This window comes from Sander lucioperca, chromosome 19, assembly GCF_008315115.2.
Source record: "Sander lucioperca isolate FBNREF2018 chromosome 19, SLUC_FBN_1.2, whole genome shotgun sequence".
NCBI classification, from domain to species: domain Eukaryota; kingdom Metazoa; phylum Chordata; class Actinopteri; order Perciformes; family Percidae; genus Sander; species Sander lucioperca.
Window position 1 is genome coordinate 10,423,479 of NC_050191.1, and position 25,194 is coordinate 10,448,672.

Sequence of the window (25,194 nt, forward strand, 5' to 3'; positions counted from 1 at the left end):
AACCAATCATGATCCCACTCAGCCAATGAAAAACAATCAGAGACATTAAATTACAGACAGTAATGAACTGTTGTCACAGGAGAACTTTGCTCTTGCAGCCCCTGACCTCCATATTTTTATTCTAATTCTCTTAATGAATTCATGTGATTCAGCAGTCATGTTGCCGACTTAGTGTCAAAGTGTAATTGTAAATGATATCCTAAGGACCTGAGCTTCAAGTCTTGGGTAGAGTGTTCTATTTATTGCAAAAGCTGCTACTATTTCGCGATACTCGACATTGTTTGAAATATATTCACTATCATCCAAAAAACTTGACAGTGTTTGATCCACAGTTTGCACTCAGTGGCCTGATTACTGTAGCATGTATTACTCAACATTACTTGTCCCCTTTGACTAAAGAAAATTGGTCCAAACTGAAAGATAAAGTATTTTTGGTAGGCACCTGTTATTAACTACTCTGTATGCACAGCTGGTAGGAACTGAATTCAGTGTTTGTTGTTGTTTTGAACTGAACCAGTTCAAGCTGCATTCATGCTTTTGAGCTGGAGGAGACGTTAGCACTAGATCACTGAGAGTTCAAGGACTGCAACAGGATGACAGTGTTCTAAAGTAAAACATTCAAATGTTATATTTAGGTGTTTCTGACAGGTTGAAACAATATATTACCAGCATCAACAACTGGAAATGAATGGTATTTTTGGAAACTGAATATTTTCAAGCATTATGTTTAAGTATGTTTCTAGGTATATACTTTGTGTGGTGTTTTTACATTACTTTTTTTTTTTTGTTACATTTTTGGTTTGATTTATGAGAACATATGTGATTGTGCGGAAACCAACATTGATCAACTCATGACAGCAGTTTCTGGTTGAGAAAACATTTGCATATCTCTTTATTGTTTAGAAAATTGCCTTTGAGCTACTGAGAGTGAGTCCTAAAAACTTGGTTTCATTTAAAATGTATCTTTGTTTTGAGCTATAAAAACAGATCTGACATGTAAAGATTAATGTGTAACTAAACTGTGACAACTGGCAGAAATGGTTTTAATTTTAATGATTTGTGATTTTATGTCACCCTCATGAGTGTGAAGCTATGTTGACAGCATTTGGTAGTTTTTCATAAAGGTTTCTGGGGAGATCAATCTTCATTGTCATTGAACCTTTACAACTTTGAACAATACTGCATCTTTAAAATGGTGGGACATGATGACATCGCAATGACATCATGCTTGCTTTACAGGAAGCGAGCTGTGTGGTGCAACAGATCGGATAGCTTTGTATCAGTTTTGATAAATTGTTTACTTTCAATAGGATTAAGTAAAGGTGATTGGCTGATTAGGGCTTAAAAAATCTCTGATCAGGGCCTTCCGGTTACAGTAAATTCAGCTGAAAAATATCGTATGAATATTTTAAATTTGACACCTTCAGAAGAAAAGAAGAGAAAGACTGCATGTTAATAGTTTAAAATTGGTAGTTCATTGTTATTTTAGTCATATTTTCATAAGTCTCTTAGCTTGTTTTTTTAAGTATTTATTTAACATTTAAATTGAGCTTTTTAAAGAAATAGGGCCCATAGTTATTATAACAACCCCTTGCATGACCCTCAAGTCGTAGCAATCAAAAGGTGTTTCTTCTGTTTCTGTTGTTGCTGGTTGGGACAGGACAGTATTGTCCTAATTTGCATATTCATGACCCTGTCTCATTCTTTGCTTTCTGATTGGCTCACAACCCCAGGAGGACCTACTATTCATACTCTTATTACCTGTAAGTAAACAACCAATCAACAATCAGCTCACCCAGCTGCTGTTATCTTATTGGGCGAATTATTAGTGGCTAGTTGTTGTTATTTTTAAAGATGCAGTATACTTTTTTCAAGACAAAACACATTTTCAGCTCTGACCAACCAGCCAAAGCCATCCTCATTGACGCCTTGCCAGGGTAGGGGTCAGTTCACTTTCACATCAGTCCGGTCAGGATTTTCAACCATTTATATAAATATTTTTAAATGCTTTGCCATTAAAAAACGTTTTCTTGAGCAAGAGAATGCTTGCTGGTTTCCTGTCAAAAATAACTCCAAATAAATATATAAATGCTGAATCATTAGCAAATTTAATTTTAAAGGGACTGAACTGACTGTGAATTGACCTCAGCCCTGGTGTCCTCTACATGCTCCAAAGTTGCTCTGAAGCAGGCTTATAAAGGCCAAAGTAGGCCATAAACCAGAACAAAGCAAGCCAAAGTGGGACGACACAGGCCTAAGCGTGTTATTTGAAAAAAGAATGCTGCACTTGTGACTTGTAGCTCTTTGTGTGCATGTAGTCATGTGTTCATCCATCCGCCCATCAAGTCACAGGTATCATGGTAACTCTGCTGCACATACTCAGTGTCTCTTTTCTGGTTCCCACTCAGCTCTCTGTGTGGAGCACATGGCTCTGATTTTGGTAGTTGTTGGTGGGTTTTCTCGTGTTGTGGGTACTCTACTATGTCTCTTATTGTCTCTCACCGGCTGTGACCACAATGGACAATTCCACTTCCTTTAAAAAGAGGCGGGGTCTATTTAGTGCACTATTCAGCAGTAACAAAACACATCAATTAAGAAATATGGATATTTATTCATCACCAGCTTGTGTTTTTTTATTTTGCACAATATTAAAGTAATGTAACTTGATTACTTTTTTAACTTTTGGATTACCTCAATACTGTACCAAATATGGGTATCACTGGCACTGTACTGTGATGTTTTTTCCCTTTTCTGCTTTAAATTCAAAATAATGAAGAAATTCTTTTTTCACTAACGTTAAAGGCCATGATAATAAATTGGCAACTGTAAGCTATGATTTCAATCAAGATCGGAGTAGTGTTGTGTGAGGCTCGTGAAGTGTTGACATGTGTGCTCATTGGCATTGTAGTATATCCTTATTTTAAAATGTATTTTTAAAATTATAATCCCGCTAATAATCCCTGTTTTTACTATCGGTAATCTGATTACGTCTTTTTTTCTGTAATTAAACAGAATACAGTTCCTTTTATGTATCTTGATTACGCCGTCCCATGTATTACGTTACTCCCCAAGCCTGCAAACCAGTGTGTTATTAGTTATGGAGATAAGATGGGCAGAAAAATGGGATTGTTTGTTAATGTAAAAATTCCGAAGTTGAAGTTAAATGGCAAGACAGTTTAGTAACTATTTGAATACATCTATCAGAAACAACATTTACTGGGGGGGGGGGGGGCCTTTAAAAATGATAAAACCGAATAGATTTACTCTAGTTCTGGTCACAGCTACCCCCATCTCTTTCTCTCTGTTTCTACTTCTCTCTCCTTTCTATACCATAGAGAATATGGTGGTTTATGATGTATGTATTGCCTTCTCTCCAATTTTCATGTTTTCTGTTGAACAACCAGTACTACACTCACAAACACCCACATAAACAGCTACACCTGGCCAGCAGTTAAATCACTGTTCCTGAGTGAGTGTGAGTGTGAGTGTGAGTGTGAGTGTGAGTTTGAGTGTGCGTGTGCGTGTGCGTGTGCGTGTGCGTATGCGCGCGCATTGTGTTTGTGGTCTTAGAGGTGGAGTTGGTGTATTTTGGGGTGAAGAGGTAAAATATACAATAAAACAAAGCATGCTTTCTGTCTGTTTACTGGGGAAAAGTCAGAGCTGTACATTTTATCAGTTATGCAACAGTCAACCATTTATTTCTTCATCAAAACTCTTGAGAGAATATTTTTTACATTTATGTTGGACCTCAAACTGCTATACAAGTAAGAGACTAACTAATTTAAAGCAGGTCAACTAAAAACGTAATAAATGTTTGTTTTGCTAAAACAGATGTTGTCCTAACTGATGTATATCTGTGGCTCTGGGTAGAAAATGTTCCTGCATGCTCTGTCATGCTCAAGTATTAAGCCCTCTACAGTTATTTTTCCTGGGATTGTATGGATGTTAAACCTGGAAATTATACCCTTTTTAAACTGTTATTTTTCTTCACCAGACACCGGTCTTTATGATAAAGAAAGGTTTATGTTGCTTGCAACATTTAATTCCCCAATACAAAAACAACCTGTGAAGAAAAATTGCGGATTAAAATCAGGTATCTCTAAAGGTGTCTTTTTCCATGGTAGGTAGTGAATCAGTCTCTCAAAATTCTAGACTGACTATTTATGATGTCACCTGAGTGCTACTACTCATATGATGATAACGGTGGTACTTTGTTTTCTAAATGGTTTTCCCTGAGCTTCCGTAGATCATAAGTCATTCCCTTACTGTTGTTTTAATGGGTATTTTCCTATCTTTGCTGTCGGATGAAAACCCAAATATTTAATATTGCTGTGAATTTTTTCTTTTGTGTTTGTTTTCCTTTTCACTTTATTGAAAGCCTACCTTGTGATAATGCAGAAATCTCATTAAATTACAATTATTATAATTTTTTTCAGTTTCCGACAACTAGAAACAATTTGAAAATAAAACACTTTTAAAGGCTTTCATCTGACAGCTCATCTTTGGTAACAAGTTTGATAACAGGTTTTCCCTTTGCTACTTGTCCCTGGTCTGTGTTAGATGCTATTTTCCCTCAGCTCCTATAGCTGAGCCTGTTCCCTAGCCTGCTCTCTCGTTTTTCCTTCCTCTCTTCTCCCCACCATTCTTCTTTTCTCCTTTTCTCTTCCTTGTTGGATCCAAACTCTGCATCTTGAATCAGCAGCCTGCAGCCCCCAGCCGTGCTTTCATCTCCAAAAAAGACGTGATACCACCTACTTAGTACTACATCCTATTATACTTTAAAATGTGAGACTATTCGGTGCGGTGGTCTGCAGGCTAGCTGATGTTTGTGTATTTGTTTATAAGATGCCTGACTGTGTCTGTCTCTGCCCCCAACAGGAAACTGGCTAAAAAACGTAAAGACGCCATCGGAACAACACGGCAGGAAATGACTCACATGGTGAATGCCATGGATCGCAGCTATGCTGACCAGAGCACTCTGCATGGAGAGGATCCCATGGCTGTGACATTCATGGACTCTCACAACTACAACAACAGATGTAGGTTCATAAACAAGACTAATATTATTGTAATTCTAACCATAAACAGTAGTATTAACCATGGGCTAGCTTCAAAACATAAAACTCTTGTCATAAGTGCACTTGGAATCTAATATTCAGTTTTATCCTTTTCTATCTTTCCTTTCTTCTATCCTCACTGGTAAGACTTGAATTTTGCAATTGCAAGGTTATTCTTACTAACAGCCAGGTTACAGTTCTCAAGCTCAGCTTTGATTGATGAATCTTCTGATAATTTTTGGTTCATCATTTAGTCTCTCTCCAAAATGTCCAAAATCAGGTAAAAATGTCCATCACAGTTTCCCAGAGTATAAAGTGATGTCTTCAAATGTCTTGTTCTGTCTAACAAACAGTCCAAATCCCAAAAATATTCAGTTTACAGTGTTATAACACGGAGAAAAGCAGCAAATCCTCACATTACAGAAACAGGAACGAGGTTATGTTTGGTATTTCTGCCTTGAAAATGATTGACACAAATTATCGATGATCAAAATGTTTGCCTAATCATTTCAGCTGTTAAAAATAACAACTCAAGAATCGATTCAGCCTGATCAGTTTTACAGTTACAAAATTGGAAACAAAGACCAATAACAAAAAGTGTAGAAAGTGTACATGTTTATGTCTCGTGATCGTGAACGGAAGAACTGCTGATAAATCATTTCTGTCTCAAGTAAATAATTCATAGCTTTATAAGACCACGTTGAGCAAAAATTGTGGATGGTTTTCATGTTTAAGTCATGACTGGAGAACGTGTAGTCCATCAGGAGCCATACGGATTGAATTTTCTTGATGCTTACTGCTCACTTTTAGGTCCTCATGTACGTTTGAGTAACATTGAAATTTAGAAAATCTCCTCACCGTGTTTCCTCCCACAGTGCCCAACGATCCTCTGGTTCCAACTGCTGTGCTAGGTGAGACTTGTAGCATGGTTGGATGTGTCACATTTACCATCAGTTCCCTTTAGTGATCACCCCTCTTCATCCTAAAGCCCCTGTGCTTGTAACCCCGTGTTGTACATCTCGTCATTACGTAGGTCCCAGTTTTGTTTCCAAATAGCCAGTTAAATTTTAGACATTGATCACAGTTTCCGTTACATCCTGCATCCTGTCTTATGTACTTTGACCTCTGTCAAGTACCATGTGTTTTTTGTGGGTGGATACCTTGGCTTAATTGAAGTTTCTGTACCACAATGTTGTCTCTCATCTACATTTTTGAAGTGTTTAAACACAACAAAAATACAAAATGTTGTTTTTGATCTTAAAATGATGTTTGGATTTGGTTCAAATGCAATCTAACTATGTGTAATGTATGGAATATATGAGGATAGCAAAACTGCGTGTTCATCTTTTATCTTGTTTTGTTTTTTTACCACCTAGTGCCAAATGTCTTTGTAAAACATGGCCGGTACTAAAAACAACAGCCAAGCACTTCATCTGTCGTACTGTGTTTTCCCCAGGTTCAATCACTCCCAATCCCAGCCATGGTTTCTGTTTCATACTGAGAGTGATTGATATTCACAGTAATTACCATCATTCTCCCTTTAGAGACCTCATTATTTCCACAGTTTGGAGTTGTTTTAAGGCATGCCATCTCCTCTCCCAAAAACGACAGAAACTAATGCATACAGTAAAAGGAGGAAGACAATTTGTCACAGTGCCACCACAAAACGAGTGCAGATTAAATCTGTGACATCAAGTGACAGTGAATAACTTAGTGCCTACAGGCCTGTGTGTTTGGCAGGACTTTTTCTATGCACTGGATCTGGAGGTCTGCTTTAGTGTCTACCATCTGTGATACCCACTAGGTTTGTTTTGTAGCCAATTTCTGCCAAGTTGGATGTTACCTCAGCTCCAGTGTTGCACTGCAATGTTTTTATCTTTAGTTGTGTCTAGTGTTGACACTGACCGCAGCAATCTAACATACCCTTAAGGGCTCCACAATCCACAACACCACCCAACTGTGTTAATTAACTGATCCTGAGCCTCTAATTTGGAGTGAAGGCTGCAGTTTCAATCCGTCTTGGCCAGTCACATCATAGAGTGGGAAGAAGTAGCAGGAAGTAGCAAATTAAGAGGCAGTGTCAGGTTAAGTTTACTGTTAATTGGCCTGACGAGGGCTTAGGAAACCTTTAACAATCAGTAATGAGCTAACATGTCCTCAGAGCAGAGAAAAGCAGCAGTTGGATGAAATAAACAGTGTCAGTTAATAAACAGTGGTGAAGATTAAATCAGATTGGTTGTTCTGCAACCCCAAGCTGCTCCATTAAACAACCTGTCAGTCTGTGCATTACTCCTGCCAACTCACATTATCCCCCGCAACACAGAAACCCTCACCTGGAAGTTCTGCAACAATTTGACCCCATAATTGCCTACAACCAAAATACTTTTTTCTATGTACAAGCTTCAAGTTAATTATATCATATATGCTATACTCACAATTGATAATTAAACCTGCAGCCTTTCTGCACTACAGTATATAGCAGATGCTTGCTCATCTGTGGTTAAAATGTATTGTTTTATTCCACATATAATAGATGTATGTAGCTTCAGATGCTGAAATATGTCAATGCGGTAAAGTTTGTAAATATTGAATAAAACCACCTACCTTTACTATTACAATGGGTATGGAAGGTGTAGAAAGCTTGGAATAGTAGAGTGAAATTTACGTTTGAAGTATCAGTTACTGAAAGAAGTAACATAGTTGTAAATAGCAGTGGATGATATCAGTAAAGGGCATTGCAATAGACTACGGCTTTTATGTTGCCATAAACATTGTTTTAGCAAAGTGGCACTTCATGTTTTTTGGCCATGCTCTGCAGTTTTGTGAGATCATCTGTTTTTTTTTTTTTAAATCATCCATTATGTATAATTGTAGATCAAAGTTGTCAATGTAACCTGTAGTTCACATTTGGGGCCCTATTTTAACGATCTGAAACGCAAGTATCAAACGCCAAACGCAAGTAGCTATGTGGGCGGATCTCGGGCGCTGTTGCTATTATACCGGCGGGATAAATTACTCTTGCACCCAACGCAAATCTAAAATGGGTTGGTCTCTAATAGCTACCTTACTCATAGGTGTGATTTGGGCGTAATGTGCAATAAACCAATCAGAGCGTTATCTCACATTCCCTTTAAAAGCAGGCGCGCTTGTTCCATGGCGGATTGCTATTATAATGGCGGATTTGCTAGGCGCACGCTCTTAATACATCCATGGGCGCATGCCAAGAGCTGAGGAGACCGATGTTTGCTATTGATTTTTCTTTTTGACAAAATGTAAATAAAGAAATGTCACAAAAACATACTTTCAGATGTTTTGGGCTCACTCTCACTGAATCACGAGGTTATGAATGCATGGTGATATTTTTGCAATGTAGTCCTAACATTAGACCGAGATTACCTCACTATAGATGATGGAGCTCTTCTGTCTCTCCTCTCCCGTGCTGCTGCTGGGGCATTTGGGTTAAGTGGCATCGGCACATGCAGTTCAACATCACATCTCCTTAAGTCCTCTAATATTCCCTCATTTATGTCATCAACACATCCATGATTCATGGAAATGTGTAAAACAAGGTCATATTTTTCCTTGTATTTATGTATGGTTTGCAAAAATGGGAACTGCTGGGTCCGTGAGATAAGAGAAACAAAGTGTATGTGTAGTGTGCACACTCTACATTACGGCCAAGCATGCGCCCTTAAAATAGCATCTTTTTCCTGGTCTGTGACGGAATTGTTTTCTGAAACTGCAAAATAGCACTAGGGAAAGTTTGCCCCGGAACACGCCTCCTCTTTTTGCTAAACCGCTCCCGGGAGCGCAAGTTCATTCCCTAATTTACCGACGTGAGTCTGTGGAGGGAAAAGTCTGCTGTGCGTTGGGTGCAAAATAGGAATGATACATGCGTCGCTGTACAAAGTCAATTGCGCTGGGTGTAAGATAGGGCCCTTAGAGTTTTACTAACAAATCCTCCTATCTGACTGTCTGACTAAACCTTTTTACTCTTCTCTTTTTCTGCTGCTTTGACATGTAGTTCCAATCACAGGTGAGTATTAGACAGAGTGACTTATGATTTGTTTGGTGTAAGGAAAATACAGTCTTTTCTTATAGTAATAGTTCGAAGCCAGCAGCTAAAACTGGTTTTGGGAAGACAAAAAAATTATTGTTTTTTTGCCATATAGATAAAAGTAATGTTTTTTTTTTTTTAAGCCCGTGTTTAGTAAATGTACACGATTTTTATCCAACCTAACAGCCTTTTACTGCATGATTCATCCCTCAGACATGATAACAAAAAACTTGATCCGTTTTATAAGTTTTTTTTACCCTGGACAGTATAAAACAGTAAAGGCACTGATAATGAAATGTGTGGTTAATTTGCGATTGAACTAACCAGTAATTTCCTCTTTTGTTGTAGATGAGAACCACAGTGGCTCTGCAGCGGAGAACAGCAGGCTTCTGGATGTTCCTCGGTATCACTGTGAAGGAACCGAATCTCCTTATCAGACTGGACAGCTTCACCCTGCCATCAGAGTGGCCGATCTTCTGCAGCACATCAACCTGATGAAAACATCTGACAGCTACGGCTTTAAGGAGGAGTATGAAGTAAGATTATTATAAACAGTACTTAGATTACTAGTAGTAGCAATAAAGGAAGTATTAGTAGCCTGGTTGGTTACAGTAGCAAAAGCAGCAAAAGTGAAGCAGTCATGTTAATGTTGTTGGTTTAAGAAGTAGTGACACAAATGTTAGTACCTTAAGTATAACCCAGACAAGGCTATTTCCTATTCGATATCGGATAAGAGTACGATATCTGAAAAGCCTATAAAGAAAATCAATCATGCTTTATTTGATATTTGGCTACATTAAAATGATAAAGTGACTATTAGGGTTGAATTGCCTCTTAATTTCAGAATATTTTCTGCTTATCAACTAAACAGTCAAAAAGCTACAAACCTTTTTTTATTTCCCCTTTTTATGTATCTAATAAGCATTCTGTCATCACTCATGTGCCCATGGAATAAAGCCATTCAATTACTTCTTCCTGCTCAGAGCCATCCAGTAGGAATGTTACTTTTTTAGGATCCATGACGTGTAATTTTCTTTTGTATTGTTTTGTGTGCTGTTGGTGATACAGAGCTTCTTCGAGGGCCAATCGGCCTCCTGGGACGTGGCCAAGAAGGATCAGAACCGTACCAAGAACCGCTATGGGAACATTATAGCATGTAAGCAAGCTTAATTTATGTATATTTATGTTCACATCAGAAGTTACAACGTGCTTTACAGGAGGAAGAAAAGGGGAAAGAGGGGGGTAAGAGACATAGAAAAAATACATTAATGTGCTTTTTGCACCAAAATGTCCATATGCCCCAAAACAAATATTCTTTTTCATTTTGCTTTCCTCTCAATCTCACTGTCTCTCTTTGTTTTTTTTTTATCTATTTCTGTTGCTCTCTCCAACACTGTACTCTTCTTTCTTTAGATGACCATTCAAGGGTTATTCTCCAGCCCATAGAAGACGACCCCTCCTCCGACTACATCAACGCCAACTACATCGATGTAAGTGGAAACGCATCGAATGCTACTATTGGCTCCCAACGAAACCAACGAAACCACACTCCCTCGCTCGTATGTCAGGCCTCTATACCTTTATTGCGTCTACTAGTCATCCATCATACCATTTTATGCATCCAGCCACCCCAAAAAACACATCATGCATACAGTAAATGTGTCTTTCTCAGGTGTCTGTTCTGTTGTCTTTCTTCTGTCTCTATCCATATATTCATCTATGCATCCATTCTGAATGTATCATAGTATCATGATACAGCTAATTTAAATTACAATTTAGTCTTATATAAGTTACATTAAATAAAACAGTAGATTTTTAGTCATCATTTGGATTTAGTTGGAACAACCACATTTTAATGAAATGGTTTGACACATTATGTGACTCCAGGAAGCCACTTTGCCAGTATATTCTGAGAAATAGTCTGGTATATAACCCCCTGTAAAACCACAGCTTGCCATTGTTACACTTTAGTTACATTTAACCAATGAGATACAACGTGTTAATTAGTGAGCTTTGAATGAGCTGTATAGGTAGCTTTTGTTACCTTTTGACAGAGCCAGGCAAGCAGTTTCCTCCTGTTTCTAGTCTTTTTGCTAATCTAAGCTAACTGGCTGCTGGTGCTAGCTTCATATTTGTTGCACAGACATAACAGTGGTATCAATCTTATTATCTAACTCTCAACAAGAAAGGGAAGAAGAGTATCTCCTTAAAGTCGCTACATTTAGCCTTCAATCCATTCATCTTTTAAGTGGTCAATCCATCCACCGACTCATCCATTGTTATCCATTTTTTTAATCGTTTGTCTGTCCATTCATCTATCACTACATAACTCCATCTAAGTACACATCCATCCATTCATCTTTTCACTTTGCTGTACCCTTTACAACAATCATCTGCATGTTAGTCTCTCACATTGTACTTTTTTAAATGCTAATACTGCTTATAGCATGCTCTTTTATATTACCATTACCTTCCATTAAAACAATTACATGCATGCTATCATCCACATTAAGCTTGAATTAGGATGAATAGAGTGGACACTCCCTGGTGTATCCAGCTTATCTCTGTTGGTACAACTATGATCCAATGGCTGTTATATAATTTGGATTGTACTCGAAAATTTAATTGTTAACAACCAGCTTTCTTTGGGCTGCAGACCTTCAATGCACTTTTGCTGTGAGTAAGTCAAATGGCATCAGGGAGTGTCCATTCTACTCAGTCTAATTCTAAGTTTTAAGATCATTAAGTTCATGTTTTTTTTCTGCATGTCCTGTTCAAAGTCCCATTATGTCAATGCAACTTTTCTTTTTCTGATTGACACTCACTGTGCTTTCTTTCTTTCTTTCTTTCTTTCTTTCTTTCTTTCTTTCTTCCACTCGTTATTTCTACCTGTGGCTTGGGCTATAGATTTGGCTGTACAGGGATGTAAGTATCACTGTGGATTCTTTCATTCACGCCCCTCAACCTTTACACCTATACGTCCATTCACACACTCGTCATTAAATGCATCAAGTCGCGTTGTTCGAGCATTTTGAGTTGCTGGGGCCTCTGCAGCATGAAAGATTTCAATCCATCTTGCCCTCTCACCAGTCTTCCTTACTTCCCAATATGTGCATTTGCTTATGCGTAGTACCTGTGTTTGTCTAATTACCAACAGGAAATCCCAATCAGTGGTTGTCATAGCTTTTTGCACCTGACAGTTGTTGTAAAGGTGGCAGGCATCAATGCAGTCATCTGTAGATTTTTGTGCCTTACTTTGAGCATAATTTAGCAATTTTGTTTTGAGAATTTAGAAATATCAGGTACGAGTATTAAGAGTAAAAGTTCCCCCACATCCCATCCCCTTGATGAGATGACCAACTTTTGCAACTTGCAGTGCAACTCAACACGTAGCCCAAAAATGACAGTTGCATTCATTATATCGTCAAAATATTTTAGTTAACTTCACTATAAACTACTTGGAGACGCTCCATAATGTTTCTATTGCCACAAATAAGAGCAGAAATTAGTTTTGACAGTTATAATGATGCACTGACTGTCGATGTCTACAACTGTGATGGGAGATTTTTTTTACAATGTGATAAATGCACTTGTATGGATACTGAGTTTTTGTGTTCTGTTTTGTTTTCAGGGCTACCAGAGACCGAGTCACTACATTGCTACTCAGGGTAAGATACTGCAACAATTCTTCATAACTGCTGTTTTACAGGATTTTACAAATAAGACACACTTAGTAATCATACAAAGTACTGAATACGTGACTTTGTGTGTCTGTGTGTGTAGGTCCTGTTCATGAGACAGTGTATGACTTCTGGAGAATGGTGTGGCAGGAACAGTCAGCCTGCATCGTCATGGTAACCAATCTGGTGGAGGTTGGAAGGGTAAGTTGCTCTTTTTTTAGTTTTTTCTGTTGTTCGACTGTGCAAGACATTTTACCTTCACCCATAGTTGTAAAATATTTTTTTACATGCATTTTGCCTAGCAAAGATTATTTAGGCCATTTGACAATTGTAATAGCCAGATAAAAGAAATAAGAAGTAAGAAATCATGAATGAGAATCATGTTACAGTTTGAAGCAGCTTTAGCACGTGTGCCAGAAAGATATTCTTCAAGCATTTTATTGTTTGATAGTGTTAATGTCAATTGAATTTGTGCTAATTGGGGAAAAAAAAGTAGGTTAGCTGACTGGTGCAAAGAAATTAGTGGACCATCACTGCTGTCCTACCGTTTTATTAGTAAAGTATGCAATGTTTAGGGCATTGTATTTTATTTTGCGTAAGGTGCTACTGTATATCTGCTACTTGATCCAGGTATTTGAACATGTTTGATTATAATTATTATACTGTATTTGATCAAATCTTAAACGTTATTTCTCACAGGTTAAGTGCTATAAGTATTGGCCAGATGATGCAGAGGTGTACGGAGACTTCAAGGTGACTTTTGTAGAGGTTGAACCTCTTGCTGAATATGTGGTTCGCACATTTACATTGGAGAGGGTGAGTGATATTTTTTAACTTACATTATGCATAATGTCTCGGTTTCGTTTTGTATTCATTTGGCATTGTATTTGTTTAGCATAATTTTCAATATTGCAAATACTTAAATTTGTAATGCTTGTACCCTGTGTGATCTTAGGGAGTTCCACATTAATTAACTGGTTAATAGGTTTGGGTCATATTCAATGAGGGAACATATATAATGATAGCTACCATGAAATGTAACCTAAAGATGTCTTTTGTCTCAGCGTGGTTTCAACGAGGTGCGGGAAGTCAAGCAGTTCCATTTCACAGGCTGGCCTGATCACGGAGTTCCATATCACGCTACGGGACTACTTTCCTTCATCCGCAGGGTTAAAATCTCCAATCCACCCTCTGCTGGGCCAATTGTGGTCCACTGCAGGTATAGAAATAAACGGAGACCTTTATATTCTGTACCACTCTACTAGGCACCCTTATATCTGAAATATACATATAGTCATTAAAAATGTCTTTGTTTTTCTCTCTCAATTACGAACATAAAGAATAATTTCTGTTTCTCTCTGCAGTGCTGGAGCAGGGCGTACGGGCTGTTTCATAGTCATTGACATCATGCTGGACATGGCGGAGAGAGAAGGAGTGGTCGACATCTACAACTGTGTGAAGGCTCTTCGCTCTAGGAGGATCAACATGGTACAGACTGAGGTGACTGCATTACCCATCCTCCATCTGCATCCACATCTCAGAATATACTCAATAAACCCTCAGTGTAAGACTCCATGGTGTAGGCTGACTGACTACATCTATCTGCCACCCATTCATAAACATGTCATCTCATTACATAAACACAGCAAACATTTCATGGAATATATACTTAGGAGTATTATCGGGGAAGGGGGGAAATTCGTTATTATTTAAGAGCCACTTTTTCAAGGATTTGAAAATATCTTACTTTGGCACCATTCGGTGGTAGGATGAAGAAATACACTGTGCTAGACAGCAGTGTGGCACCTTGAATGAAGCACCTCATCCCACGCAGTGAACCCTCTAAACACCCGAACTCTGCTGCTCTTCGTTCTTTGTTTTTTGTTTTTTACCAACAAAATTAATTTCCTATATGTCGTTTTTATCTATTCTATCTATCTCTATCTATGTCTCTTACAACATTGCAAAAAGAGTTATTTTGATTACATTAAATACATTCTTTTATGTAACCATCATCATAATCTTTCGGTGCACATTGTAAAATGTAAGACATATTAGTCTGTAACAGTGTAACAAAAAACATCATAACAAAGATATTCACTTTGTTCATTGAATTAAAGCTGCAGTCATTTCCAAAAAATACAATTTCCTGTGTGGACTGACTCACAAGTGGGGTAAACCAAAACACGACATTCATCATCTCATCTCATTCATAGCTCCATCTCCCATCAGTCATCACTAACTCACAGTGTCAGCATGCTCACTTTCATTTGACATCACAGCCGCTTGTGTTATCTATGTGACACGTGTGTTTTATTGTTTGCCAATGTTTTTTTCTGGAGTGAAATATGGGTATGTATATAACACTATGCATGTCTTCAATTATACGTCTTCAGGAGCAGTATATATTCATCCATGATGCCATTCTAGAGGCTTGTTTATGTGGAGAAACAGCCATACCAGTCTGCGAGTTCAAAGCTGCTTTTTATGAGCTGATCCGCATCGACTCGCAGACCAACTCGTCACATCTGAAGGATGAGTTCCAGGTAAACCTAATGTAATCTGTATCTTCAGCCTTTAAAGTTACACCCCTCCAAAGTTTATCTAAAAATGCATTTAGAAGCTGAGTTTTTACAAAACAAAACAAATACAAAATGTCAACAGAAGTGTCTCATGTCAGCATAATCCACTTCTCAGCTGTTCGGTATTTTGCACAATAGCTTTAACAAGGCTTCTGGCAGAGTTTTTGAGCCTCTGAATGACCATGCAGCATCTAAGAAGTATATCTAGCCACGTTTTGGGGAAGTGATCAGCTTCTGAATCCACTCCTGGCCTTTCTCAACCCAAAAATGTAACTTTATCCTTTAGCTATAACCCAGAAGCAACAGATAGAAACAACTCAAAAACAACTTTATCAATGCAATTTTTACATAATACAATACAGCTGTGACGCTTTTAAGTATTTTCAAGTATTGTCTTCCTCTTCTTTGGCTTTATTGGTGCATTTCTGTATTACTTGGTGCGTTACCGTTGCTAAATGTCAATTAGTGGAATAGCATGGAAATGAATGGAATGTATATCTGTCACCCGCTTTCCCAAGATATAAACAAAATCGGGACCCACTTGTAAAAACATAGTTCTATAGCGTTACTAGCCGTTAAAAACTCTACAGGGTACCTTAAATGAACCAGCAACACAACATTTTTTTGACACCTGTTTTTCAAGCATGATTTTGGGATATATTTCAACCTTAATGGGACCCAACTTTGAATCCTAACTTTGCACAGAAAGGTAGTATTAAATATAGATAATAAAATGATTTATAATAAATAAAGAAGAGTATTTCAGGGACCTAAAAACTCTGCTTATGCACTAACTTATATGTTTTGCATGTCTCTTTTTGTTCAGACGTTAAACTCGGTGACCCCTCAGCCTCAGCCGGAAGACTGCAGCATTGCATTGTTGCCTAGAAACCAAGATAAGAACCGCTTTATGGATGGCCTTCCTCCTGATAGATGCCTTCCCTTCCTCATTACAATAGACGGAGAAAGCAGCAACTACATCAATGCTGCTCTGATGGATGTAAGTGTATAACACACTCACATTCACATACAGTTAGGTTGTGTTATTTTCAACACATCAAGCACGAGTAGTTTGGGACATTTCACAACATATGTGGACATAGCATTTTAGACAGATGTGTGTTGCATTTACGTAACCCAATTTGAATATATGTAAAACAAAACAAAAACGTGTAATGTCTATTGTCCCAAACTGCAATCACATAATTGTTTAAAAATGACACACTTTTAAGACATTATACACAAATGATGATGAAGAGAAACACATATTATATATTTATGCACATATGTTTATAGAGACAACACACAAACACACACCCACACACGCACACACACACACACACACACACATAGACTCCCCTCCCTGTTTGTGTGATGCTGTGTTTGTGGTTTTAGCAGCAGAAAGCTAGAGACAAATCCAGGTTCTGAAAAGACCACTAGCTTCTCTGGTCACCACCCAATCTTTAACAGCCTCATTGTTGCAGGGCATTGTTTACATTGGCAACAGTTGACAACATGTTGCCACCATGACTTGAAAAACAAAGTCATTATGTAGGTTGAAATTTAAGGTAAGATGGCAATATCTGGTCATTGTCTGACATAAATACAATTTAATGTTGATTAGCAGGTCTGTTTTCATAGAAATTAGACAGAGAGAAGGATAGTAAGGGGTGGGCTGTAGATACAGTATGTGAGTTTATAATAATGGTTGAAACACAAAATGTAATATATGCATGGTGTGGATAGAAACCTGGCTTCTCTCCAACAAATCTGTTGGAGGACAAAAATACTGTAATTGCTGTAAAACTTTCCAATTGTTGAAGTTTATATTTAAAGTTTAGTCACTTACCTTTGGCCTCTCTCTAACCAAGCTCTCAGAGGAGTTCCAGGTAATGGAATTTTACTTCAAATCTCCAATACTGGATTTGTTTCATGGCTTCAGTGTCGTTCCGTCACCAGGTTCATGTTTAGTAAAGCCATTTACACCCTAAATCCTAAACCTGACCCTGACCCTCACATTAGATTCTCCTCATGATTACAAGTCACCAAAGTCATTCACACTCATGTCACACATTTGGCTGCACATTTTCATTCAAGATGAGTTGGGCTCAGTTCACTTTTAGTTCAGTCAGTTCATTATGTCAATAGAAACTTGATTTTGTGACTGACAAATTTGCCATTTAAAGACTTGAACTGAACATGAAGTACACTGACCCTATTAGACATAGATGTACTGTACGTACAGTGTATTTGTATATGCAATGCATGCTCCTCACACTCACATTTGATAAGCCCACTGCATGATTATGTGACCATGAGAGTGTGTATGAGAGAGAGAAAGAAATATGTAATAAAAACAAGAATAAAGATATTTAGGTAACAAAACAGGGATGTGAACGATGTGTATGAAAAGCAAAACTTAGTGCTTCATGCTGCTAGATTTAATAAGTTTGTGAATGAAATGACACCACTGTGTTTATGAAAGACCTGACATTATTTCTGTTGCCTGTTTCCTGCAGAGCTACAGACAGCCTGCTGCATTCATCGTTACCCAGCATCCTTTGCCTAACACTGTCAAAGACTTTTGGCGTCTGGTTTATGACTATGGATGTACCAGTTTGGTGATGCTGAATGAGATTGACCTGGCTCAGGTAATTCACTGTTCAGTTGTTTTAGGATTATCACTTTTGATCATCATTTGATTATCACAATTTTGATCTGTCACTGTTTTTCTTACTTTCTGAGATTATGATATATTTGAGATATAAAGCTTTCACCAATAAATATAGTAGTATAACATTTATGAACTTTATTATACTATCAACATACTTCTACTATATATACTCGTATACACAGGCACTTGGGCATAAATACAATATGCCTACATTATAAGCAGTGAAGGGAAACAAACAATGATATCTAATATATCCAACAGTCATAACAAGCAAGAATAATCGACAGGATATGTCACATTGTAGAGTTCTACAAATAAAACGTATACTTACACAGGTATCATCTTTAATATAGTCAAAATGTATAATTTATTATATGTTTTAATGTTTAACACTTTGCCATTCTGAAGTAAAAACTCTTGCAGACCACACTGGAAAGATTTCTATGGTCAGCTGTATCAAATAAAAATCTAATTAAACTCCAGTCTGTGAACAGAGAGGAACATTTATAATACTGAAGAAAATAATCCTGTCTTGCAGTTACTACAAATTTGTATAAAAATGCTAATATTGGCTTAAAATGTCAGTCTAGCCTCAACATCAACTTCACACCAAAGTCAGCATATATGAAAAGGATTTTACGGTCTCCAAAAGGGGAGAAAGTTGTCCTTTGCTAACCAAGGCCTCAAACAGGCAAAAAACCATATGACATATAGGGAAACAACAATAAGAAAAATGCTTACAATATTGAATATTGCACTTCTATTTATTGCTGTTTCACTCTTGCATATACTGTATCTAAATGCTGTAACTGTTTCTGCTCAGGGCTGTCCTCAGTACTGGCCAGAGGAGGGCATGTTGCGTTACGGTCCGGTCCAGGTGGAATGTATGTCCTGCTCAATGGAATGTGACGTAATCAGTCGACTCTTCAGAGTCTGCAACCTCACCAGGGTTAGTTGATTGATATTGTGTTGCTACGTTTATGTGATTTTCTTCAAGCCACATCTTCCTTTATGTGTGATTGAGAAACGAACAGAAACAGTGTTAACACATCTCTTCCAATAGTCTCCTGTTTAACAGAATCCATTCCTCTAAATGTTTTTTTGTTGTTTGATCTTTCAGCCCCAGGAAGGCTACCTGATGGTTCGTCAGTTCCAGTACCTGGGGTGGGCGGGGCACAGAGAAATCCCCGCCTCCAAACGCTCCTTCCTCAAACTGATCCTGCAGGTCGACCAGTGGCAGCGTGAGGGAGAGGAGGGAGAGGGAAGAACCATCGTACACTGCCTGTGGGTTCACACCAAACATACAGAGTCTCATACACTTTTTATTTATTTTTTTATTTAGCAAGAGTGTATTTGTGAAAAGCAATCAGCAGCTCTGTCAGGAACAAATTTGGTTTACTTACTAAAAAACGTGAAAATGTATCAGTTAATTTGTTCAAGTAAAGATGAAAAGAATCAAATAAAGGTTGCTAAATTTGCCTAACTTGTTTGTTAAGACTGCATCTAGCAGTGGTCTTATAAGGACTGGTACTATCAGTTATATTGGCACCAATTGGTGATTATTATAGAAAGTGTTAATGGCTCATGAAACTCACTCAGAGTGACACTTCTCTTCCACCAGAATGTCTTTTTGTCTGATGATGCACAAGATTTAGTGACGAGCAAGATGATTTGTTATCAGTGTTCCAAGATCAGTGGCATGAACGCTGAGAGGTGGCAAAACTGCAAATGAAATATTAAATTGTGCTTTTTGTGACATGTCTCTGTATTATTGTCTGCGTGTTTACAGAAACGGAGGTGGGCGTAGTGGAGTGTTCTGTGCCAGCAGCATTGTGTGTGAGATGGCCAAGAGACAGAGTGTGGTCGATGTCTTCCACGCCGTAAAGACCTTGAGGAACAGCAAACCCAACATGGTGGATACTCCGGTGAGTTAGAGAGAAGGAGAGACAAACCGAGTAACAGAGGGAGATTACCTAAATGTTTGGTTTGGTTTTACAACATATCAGACTTTGTCAGAGATTGACCCAAAATATGAACCCTAACCCACCCAGATGTTAAGTTCAGTATGTCTGTCTCTGTTTGTCTACAGGAGCAGTACCGGTTCTGTTACGACCTGTCATTGGAGTTCATAGAGTCCTCCTAAACAAAGTAGAGAGGAGGAGGAGGTGAAGACCTAATTTCACTTCCCGTGTGTTTGATCCTTTGCTTGCGCTTGGTCCCGACTCCCCTCTGTGGTTGCCGTTCTGTAGCACCCATTTTGCGTCCCTACAAATGGCAGAAGCAAAATAGGCTCCTTGTACAGTGTTGTAAAGTATCCAAACAAAGGGAAACATTCAGACTTTTAACAGAAGGGGCTGCTGGGAGTGCAACAGAGGGGGAGATGTTACTGCTTTTACTCCTTTATGCTTATTGTACAGCTTTTTGAGTGCCGGCCGGCCCCTGTATATTTTGGGCCCCATTTAAATGTTTAGCCTCTCACCACAGCCCCTCCTCCCATGGACTTGATGCCTCATGCTGTTCCAGCTGCAGTACTCAATGTGCACTGTAGATGTCTCCCTCCCGCCTTGCTAGCTGCAACCAAGCCTGCTCTCATGCTTATTTCTGACTACTTAACAGTGTTGGGCATCTCATCATGGTGATGTTTGAATATTTGCTGCCAGTACTTTTGTATAAGAACAAGAAACTTAAAGTTACAGCCTGGCCAAACTCTGTGAATGCTTCTGTTTTCTACTCCATACATCAGCAGCATTTACATGTTATTTTTCTGAGTCAGAACATTATTATGTATTTAAGTACTTAATAGCCACTTTGAACCCATTCTTCATTGGTTACATACAGTATATTGTCAGATAACGGAATATATAGACATAGAAAATACCCTAAATGTCAATGTAAGTTTGCTACATGTAATTAGATAAAGTAGCATCTTAGAAACAAGACTGACAATGAAAGAAAAACAGGAAGTTTACACAGGGAGTATTAGGCTTTTTGTGTGTTTGTTTGTTTTTGTTTTTTGTTTTTACGATATCATGAAGTGGCAACTTGAAAAATGTTAAGTGTAGGATTTTCACTAAAATGTATACGTTCAAGAAAGTGTGATATGTATCATTGTTTTATGTTTTCTGCAGTCACTGCAGAGTTGATTTGTTGCATCATTTATTGATTGTCTGGATAGAATTTTTGAAGTCTTCTTTGTAACCCAAATTGTGAAAATTGAAGATTGTGTTCAACCATGTGACATTACCATAATCATGTTTGTTTCAGGGCTGGGCCCAATGCACTTTCAATTCAGCCAATTCAGAAATGGGATATTTTGGGTACGAGGCTTATTTACTCTTAGAAAAGACTAAGAATAAATGCTTTTTCATGAATAGGTGAATTACAGTTTCCATTTATGGTTTGAATGGAATTGGAAGTGAACTGACCCCAGGCCTCATTTGTTTTGTGCACTGGTGGCCAACACTTTTTATTATTATTTTGTAGCTGATGTTTATTCATAAGCCAAAGACTTTGTGTAAATATGTCTATATGGATAAAGCACATTGTTTGTATTTATTGTTTGTTTACTTGCATTGCTTGTAAGAACAATCATTCTTCATTCCATGTTTACTCTACCACCAGCGTTTCTTAAACTGTGGGTCGGGACACAAAATGGACTGCAAGTCTGTTTCCTCTGGAGTATTGAGAGTATTAGTATGATTTAATGAACCCATAAAGGGTCCTTAGGTAAGAGATCTGCTCAATTTGGGTCCATGAAGAAAAGTTTAAGAACCCCTAATCAAAGCTGTATATTAAAGCATTAGAAGTAGTTTTTCAGTATGTAGGTGGAATTCAGTAGTATTGTCTTGTTTTTCAAATAATGAAACTCTGTGATGTTACCGTGGTTTATTTGTGTAAAAACCCATTGCTCTGTTTGTGGTCAGTAGAACATCAATGCATTTATATGCACAGAGTATTTTGGATAATCGCTCCTATCCCTCTTAATGTTCTAGATGGGATAAGCTGTTTATCTTCATCCTCATATCCTGCTCACCATTATCCCTGAATACACACAGACTCAGTGATGCAAACAGGCTTAGTGAGTGAAACATGCAGGCCTGTGAAAAAAAAAACATTTATTGTGCCTAATCATTTGAATTTTCTTGTTGATACAAGCATTTTAACACCATCGTAGCTCGCAACTAGGACTTTGTTGAATGCGTTCTCATGGACGATCACTGTTTTGAATACCTTTTGGACCATGATTCAATGTGTTTTATTAATCAGAATGCTTCACGAATTCTTTGTGAGACTTCACAGTCTTACCGAATACCACATGTTTTACAAACTTAATCAGAAAAAACAACTTTAATGTAAATAAAATGTCAGAGGTTCCACTTGGTTGGATCAAGAGTAGCCCGCGTCTCCTGTTAAGGATGTTATTGTAAATAGACTATCATGAGTACTCTAAAAGGCTCTATTGTTGGATGAACAGTAGAGATTTAGATGATGGATGCAGTGTGAGAACATTAGTTCTGCTGTAGATAAAGAGATTGTACTCTTGTAGGACAGATATTGTTTAAAACGTATTAGTGTCCACAGAATACAGAACTTTATTCTGCTGGTGGAACATACTTTTTTTTTGTTTATTTCTGCAGATTTCTGGTCTGACCCAAAGAAGGAAGAGAAAATTCACAGGCCATAACACCACGTTAATACAGTCAGTTTGGACAAAACTGATGGCCATCTCTATAGCACGCAGAGAGAGAAAAGAATGACAAGTGTGTCAACCGAAATTATATAAAGTAAAGTTCATAACTACACACTTAAGGGAAAACTAAGGAGCAAATCCTGTTAAGATGCCCATAATTCCTTCTTAATAAATCCAAAGTAATCGCAAGGAAGAGCAGTGAATGAAGCAGGTGTCTGGATGAGAGGCCAGTCTAAGTATAGAATTGATATTCATGGCTCATGATTATTCTTGTCTGTAATGTTTGACTTCTTTGATGTAATAAAGACCACTTCTTTAATTAAAACTTGTGTTGAGTTGTTGAGTGTTCTGTTGTTAGCGTACAATTAAAAATGATGTTATATCTGATATCTTCTTCTAGAGAATGGTCCAGAAAAGGGCCCTCAGGATCATCACTAGAGGTTGCACCCCACCATTGCCACTCCCATCTCTTCAGAGCAGGAGGGAGCAGGCAGCAGTTCAGCTGGTTAAAGAGATGACATCTGAACACCAGCCTCTCCATGACCTGCTCCCGCTGACTAGAGCTATAAACACCAACAGGCTGCTGCAAAACAGAGACCATTTCACAGATATTCAGTGCAGAACAAACAGACTGAAGACAGCAATGCTGCCCACGGCAGTCAGATTGTACAACAGCACTGAATGGAACGGCTAGCTAGTGTGAGCATAAACATATGGATGCATATGTGTAATTATGTATATTTAATATTTTTTTATATATATAGGGCCAGACTTTCTATGTTTTAAACCTTTTGATTTTGTTGTTTAACTGAGCATGATTTCAATAAACTCAAACTCGATCTTCAACCTGACAATGTTCACGCACGATGGACCTTTTTCACAGCAGACATTTTGACTTGTCATAGTAGGAAAAGCACAGCTGAAATTGATAACCTTAACAATGGCTCAATTCCGTCAAGTGTCCCAGTAAGATATTTCAGTGACAATTCCAGGGCCTCTCCTAAGTGGAATGCAGCCATCATTAATGGTTTTGAATACACCTGTGCTTTTCCTACTACGACATGTCAACATGTCTGTCGTGAAAAAGGTATATTATCCTCACACCTATAGTCCACCCACACAGGTGTTTTCACTTGTGCTGATTAGCCCTTTTCTCTGTGGGTGTCTACAAACTGGGCTCGACTGACTCGTTGCATCTCTTAGGGCAGGAAAATGTACACGTATTGGTTCATAGAGTTTGATGATATCACGTAGTTGGCAGCACCACCTGAGTTGAAGTCGAACTAGACGAAGAAAAGGAAAACACCTGTGTGAAGCTTAACAAAAGGTAAGATGAAGTCAGCACAGGTGTTACTAATTACAAAATAACAAGCTTCCTTGTCCCAGTAAGCCCCAACAGTGTGACAAGCCAGTATGCACAATACCAGGACCCTGAAACCAAAGCAGCTAAATGGAATTCAGCCGTCATTATTTTTAGCATTTTAACGTGTGCCTTTCCTAATGTGATGTGTCAAAATGTCTTCCGTGAAGAAGGCCTATAAACATTTGAATTTAAGCTATATCTGTTTGGGACAGCCCTCTCCTCTGGTAAGCTTGAGTGAACCTACTTATATTGATCTAATAAAACTTTTTCAGCGCAGACATTTTGACTTTTTATAGCAGGAACATTAACAATGGCTGAAGCAATACCAGTTCCCTGAAAGTCATTGGATATGTGCATCATTAATGTTATTGATCACACCTGTGCTTTTCCTGCTATATATCTGCCAGGAGAGGTCACTGGTGGGCAGGGCTGTTTCATCAGTACAACTGGGGACACCAGGTCCCAATGCTCCTCAAGAGGATCCACAGAGACCTTATTGTCTCTTTATGCATTTTGTTCTGTGTACTTATTTATCTTCCAACATCAACCACCTTCACTTCCGATTTCACTCACTACTACATCCCATCGCATTTTTGCATTGTAGTTCATAGTATGTTTATGAGACAAAACAGTTGATGTAAACATATCTTCTGTGCCTCTGTCATTTATGCCATTGGCCTGGTCCCAGGTGGAACCTCAGGTACAAGGTGCTCACAGTTGGAGTGATGTGACAGTCTCATCCAGTCCAACTACATACAAGACAATAGCTCTTTCCACAGCAGCAGCCCAGGTTGCATCTCAGAACCCTTAAATTGCCTCCTTGAGTCCTCCACTTGCCTCCCTTCCTCGCGTCTTAGAGGCACGGGAGAGACACGAGGAAATCATGGGAGGAGAGAGGCAACGAGCAAATGTGTTTTAGAGGGAGGAAATGTCCTTTCCTCTGAAGCGTTCCATGAATTTGTTAGCTGTATGGGCGGAGTTAACATCTCCTTCAGCTGCACGGCTTCTGGGAAGGCTGCTCTCACGTATCCTCGTCTATAGCTCCTCGATCCCTCCTCGATGCTTGCTCCTCGGTCCTCGGGGCAGAAATA

General features: G+C 38.4%; 1 protein-coding gene across 27 annotated transcripts in view; it reads left to right on the top strand.

The window, feature by feature from the left end:
* ptprk (protein tyrosine phosphatase receptor type K) overlaps nt 1-23,065 on the top strand; it is a 122,507-nt gene extending 99,442 nt beyond the window's left edge. For 2 of the 27 annotated variants that reach the window (XM_031321598.2, XM_031321602.2), the window contains 20 exons: nt 1,734-1,763; nt 4,879-5,039; nt 5,933-5,968; nt 9,082-9,093; nt 9,463-9,650; nt 10,171-10,270; nt 10,528-10,673; nt 12,022-12,039; nt 12,746-12,782; nt 12,898-12,995; nt 13,494-13,610; nt 13,859-14,013; nt 14,159-14,294; nt 15,191-15,340; nt 16,203-16,376; nt 17,896-18,027; nt 18,874-18,999; nt 19,171-19,334; nt 19,840-19,975; nt 20,140-23,065. In XM_031321598.2, the coding sequence (XP_031177458.1) occupies nt 1,734-1,763; nt 4,879-5,039; nt 5,933-5,968; nt 9,082-9,093; nt 9,463-9,650; nt 10,171-10,270; nt 10,528-10,673; nt 12,022-12,039; nt 12,746-12,782; nt 12,898-12,995; nt 13,494-13,610; nt 13,859-14,013; nt 14,159-14,294; nt 15,191-15,340; nt 16,203-16,376; nt 17,896-18,027; nt 18,874-18,999; nt 19,171-19,334; nt 19,840-19,975; nt 20,140-20,193 (2,170 nt within the window). In that variant the 3' untranslated portion in view covers nt 20,194-23,065. Of the gene's footprint in view, nt 1-1,733; nt 1,764-4,878; nt 5,040-5,932; nt 5,969-9,081; nt 9,094-9,462; nt 9,651-10,170; nt 10,271-10,527; nt 10,674-12,021; nt 12,040-12,745; nt 12,783-12,897; nt 12,996-13,493; nt 13,611-13,858; nt 14,014-14,158; nt 14,295-15,190; nt 15,341-16,202; nt 16,377-17,247; nt 17,470-17,895; nt 18,028-18,873; nt 19,000-19,170; nt 19,335-19,839; nt 19,976-20,139 lie in introns of those variants that run through there. The other 25 variants (XM_035995016.1, XM_031321610.2, XM_035995010.1 and 22 more) reach the window with 24 other exon arrangements.
* Nucleotides 23,066-25,194: the final 2,129 nt, after the last annotated feature.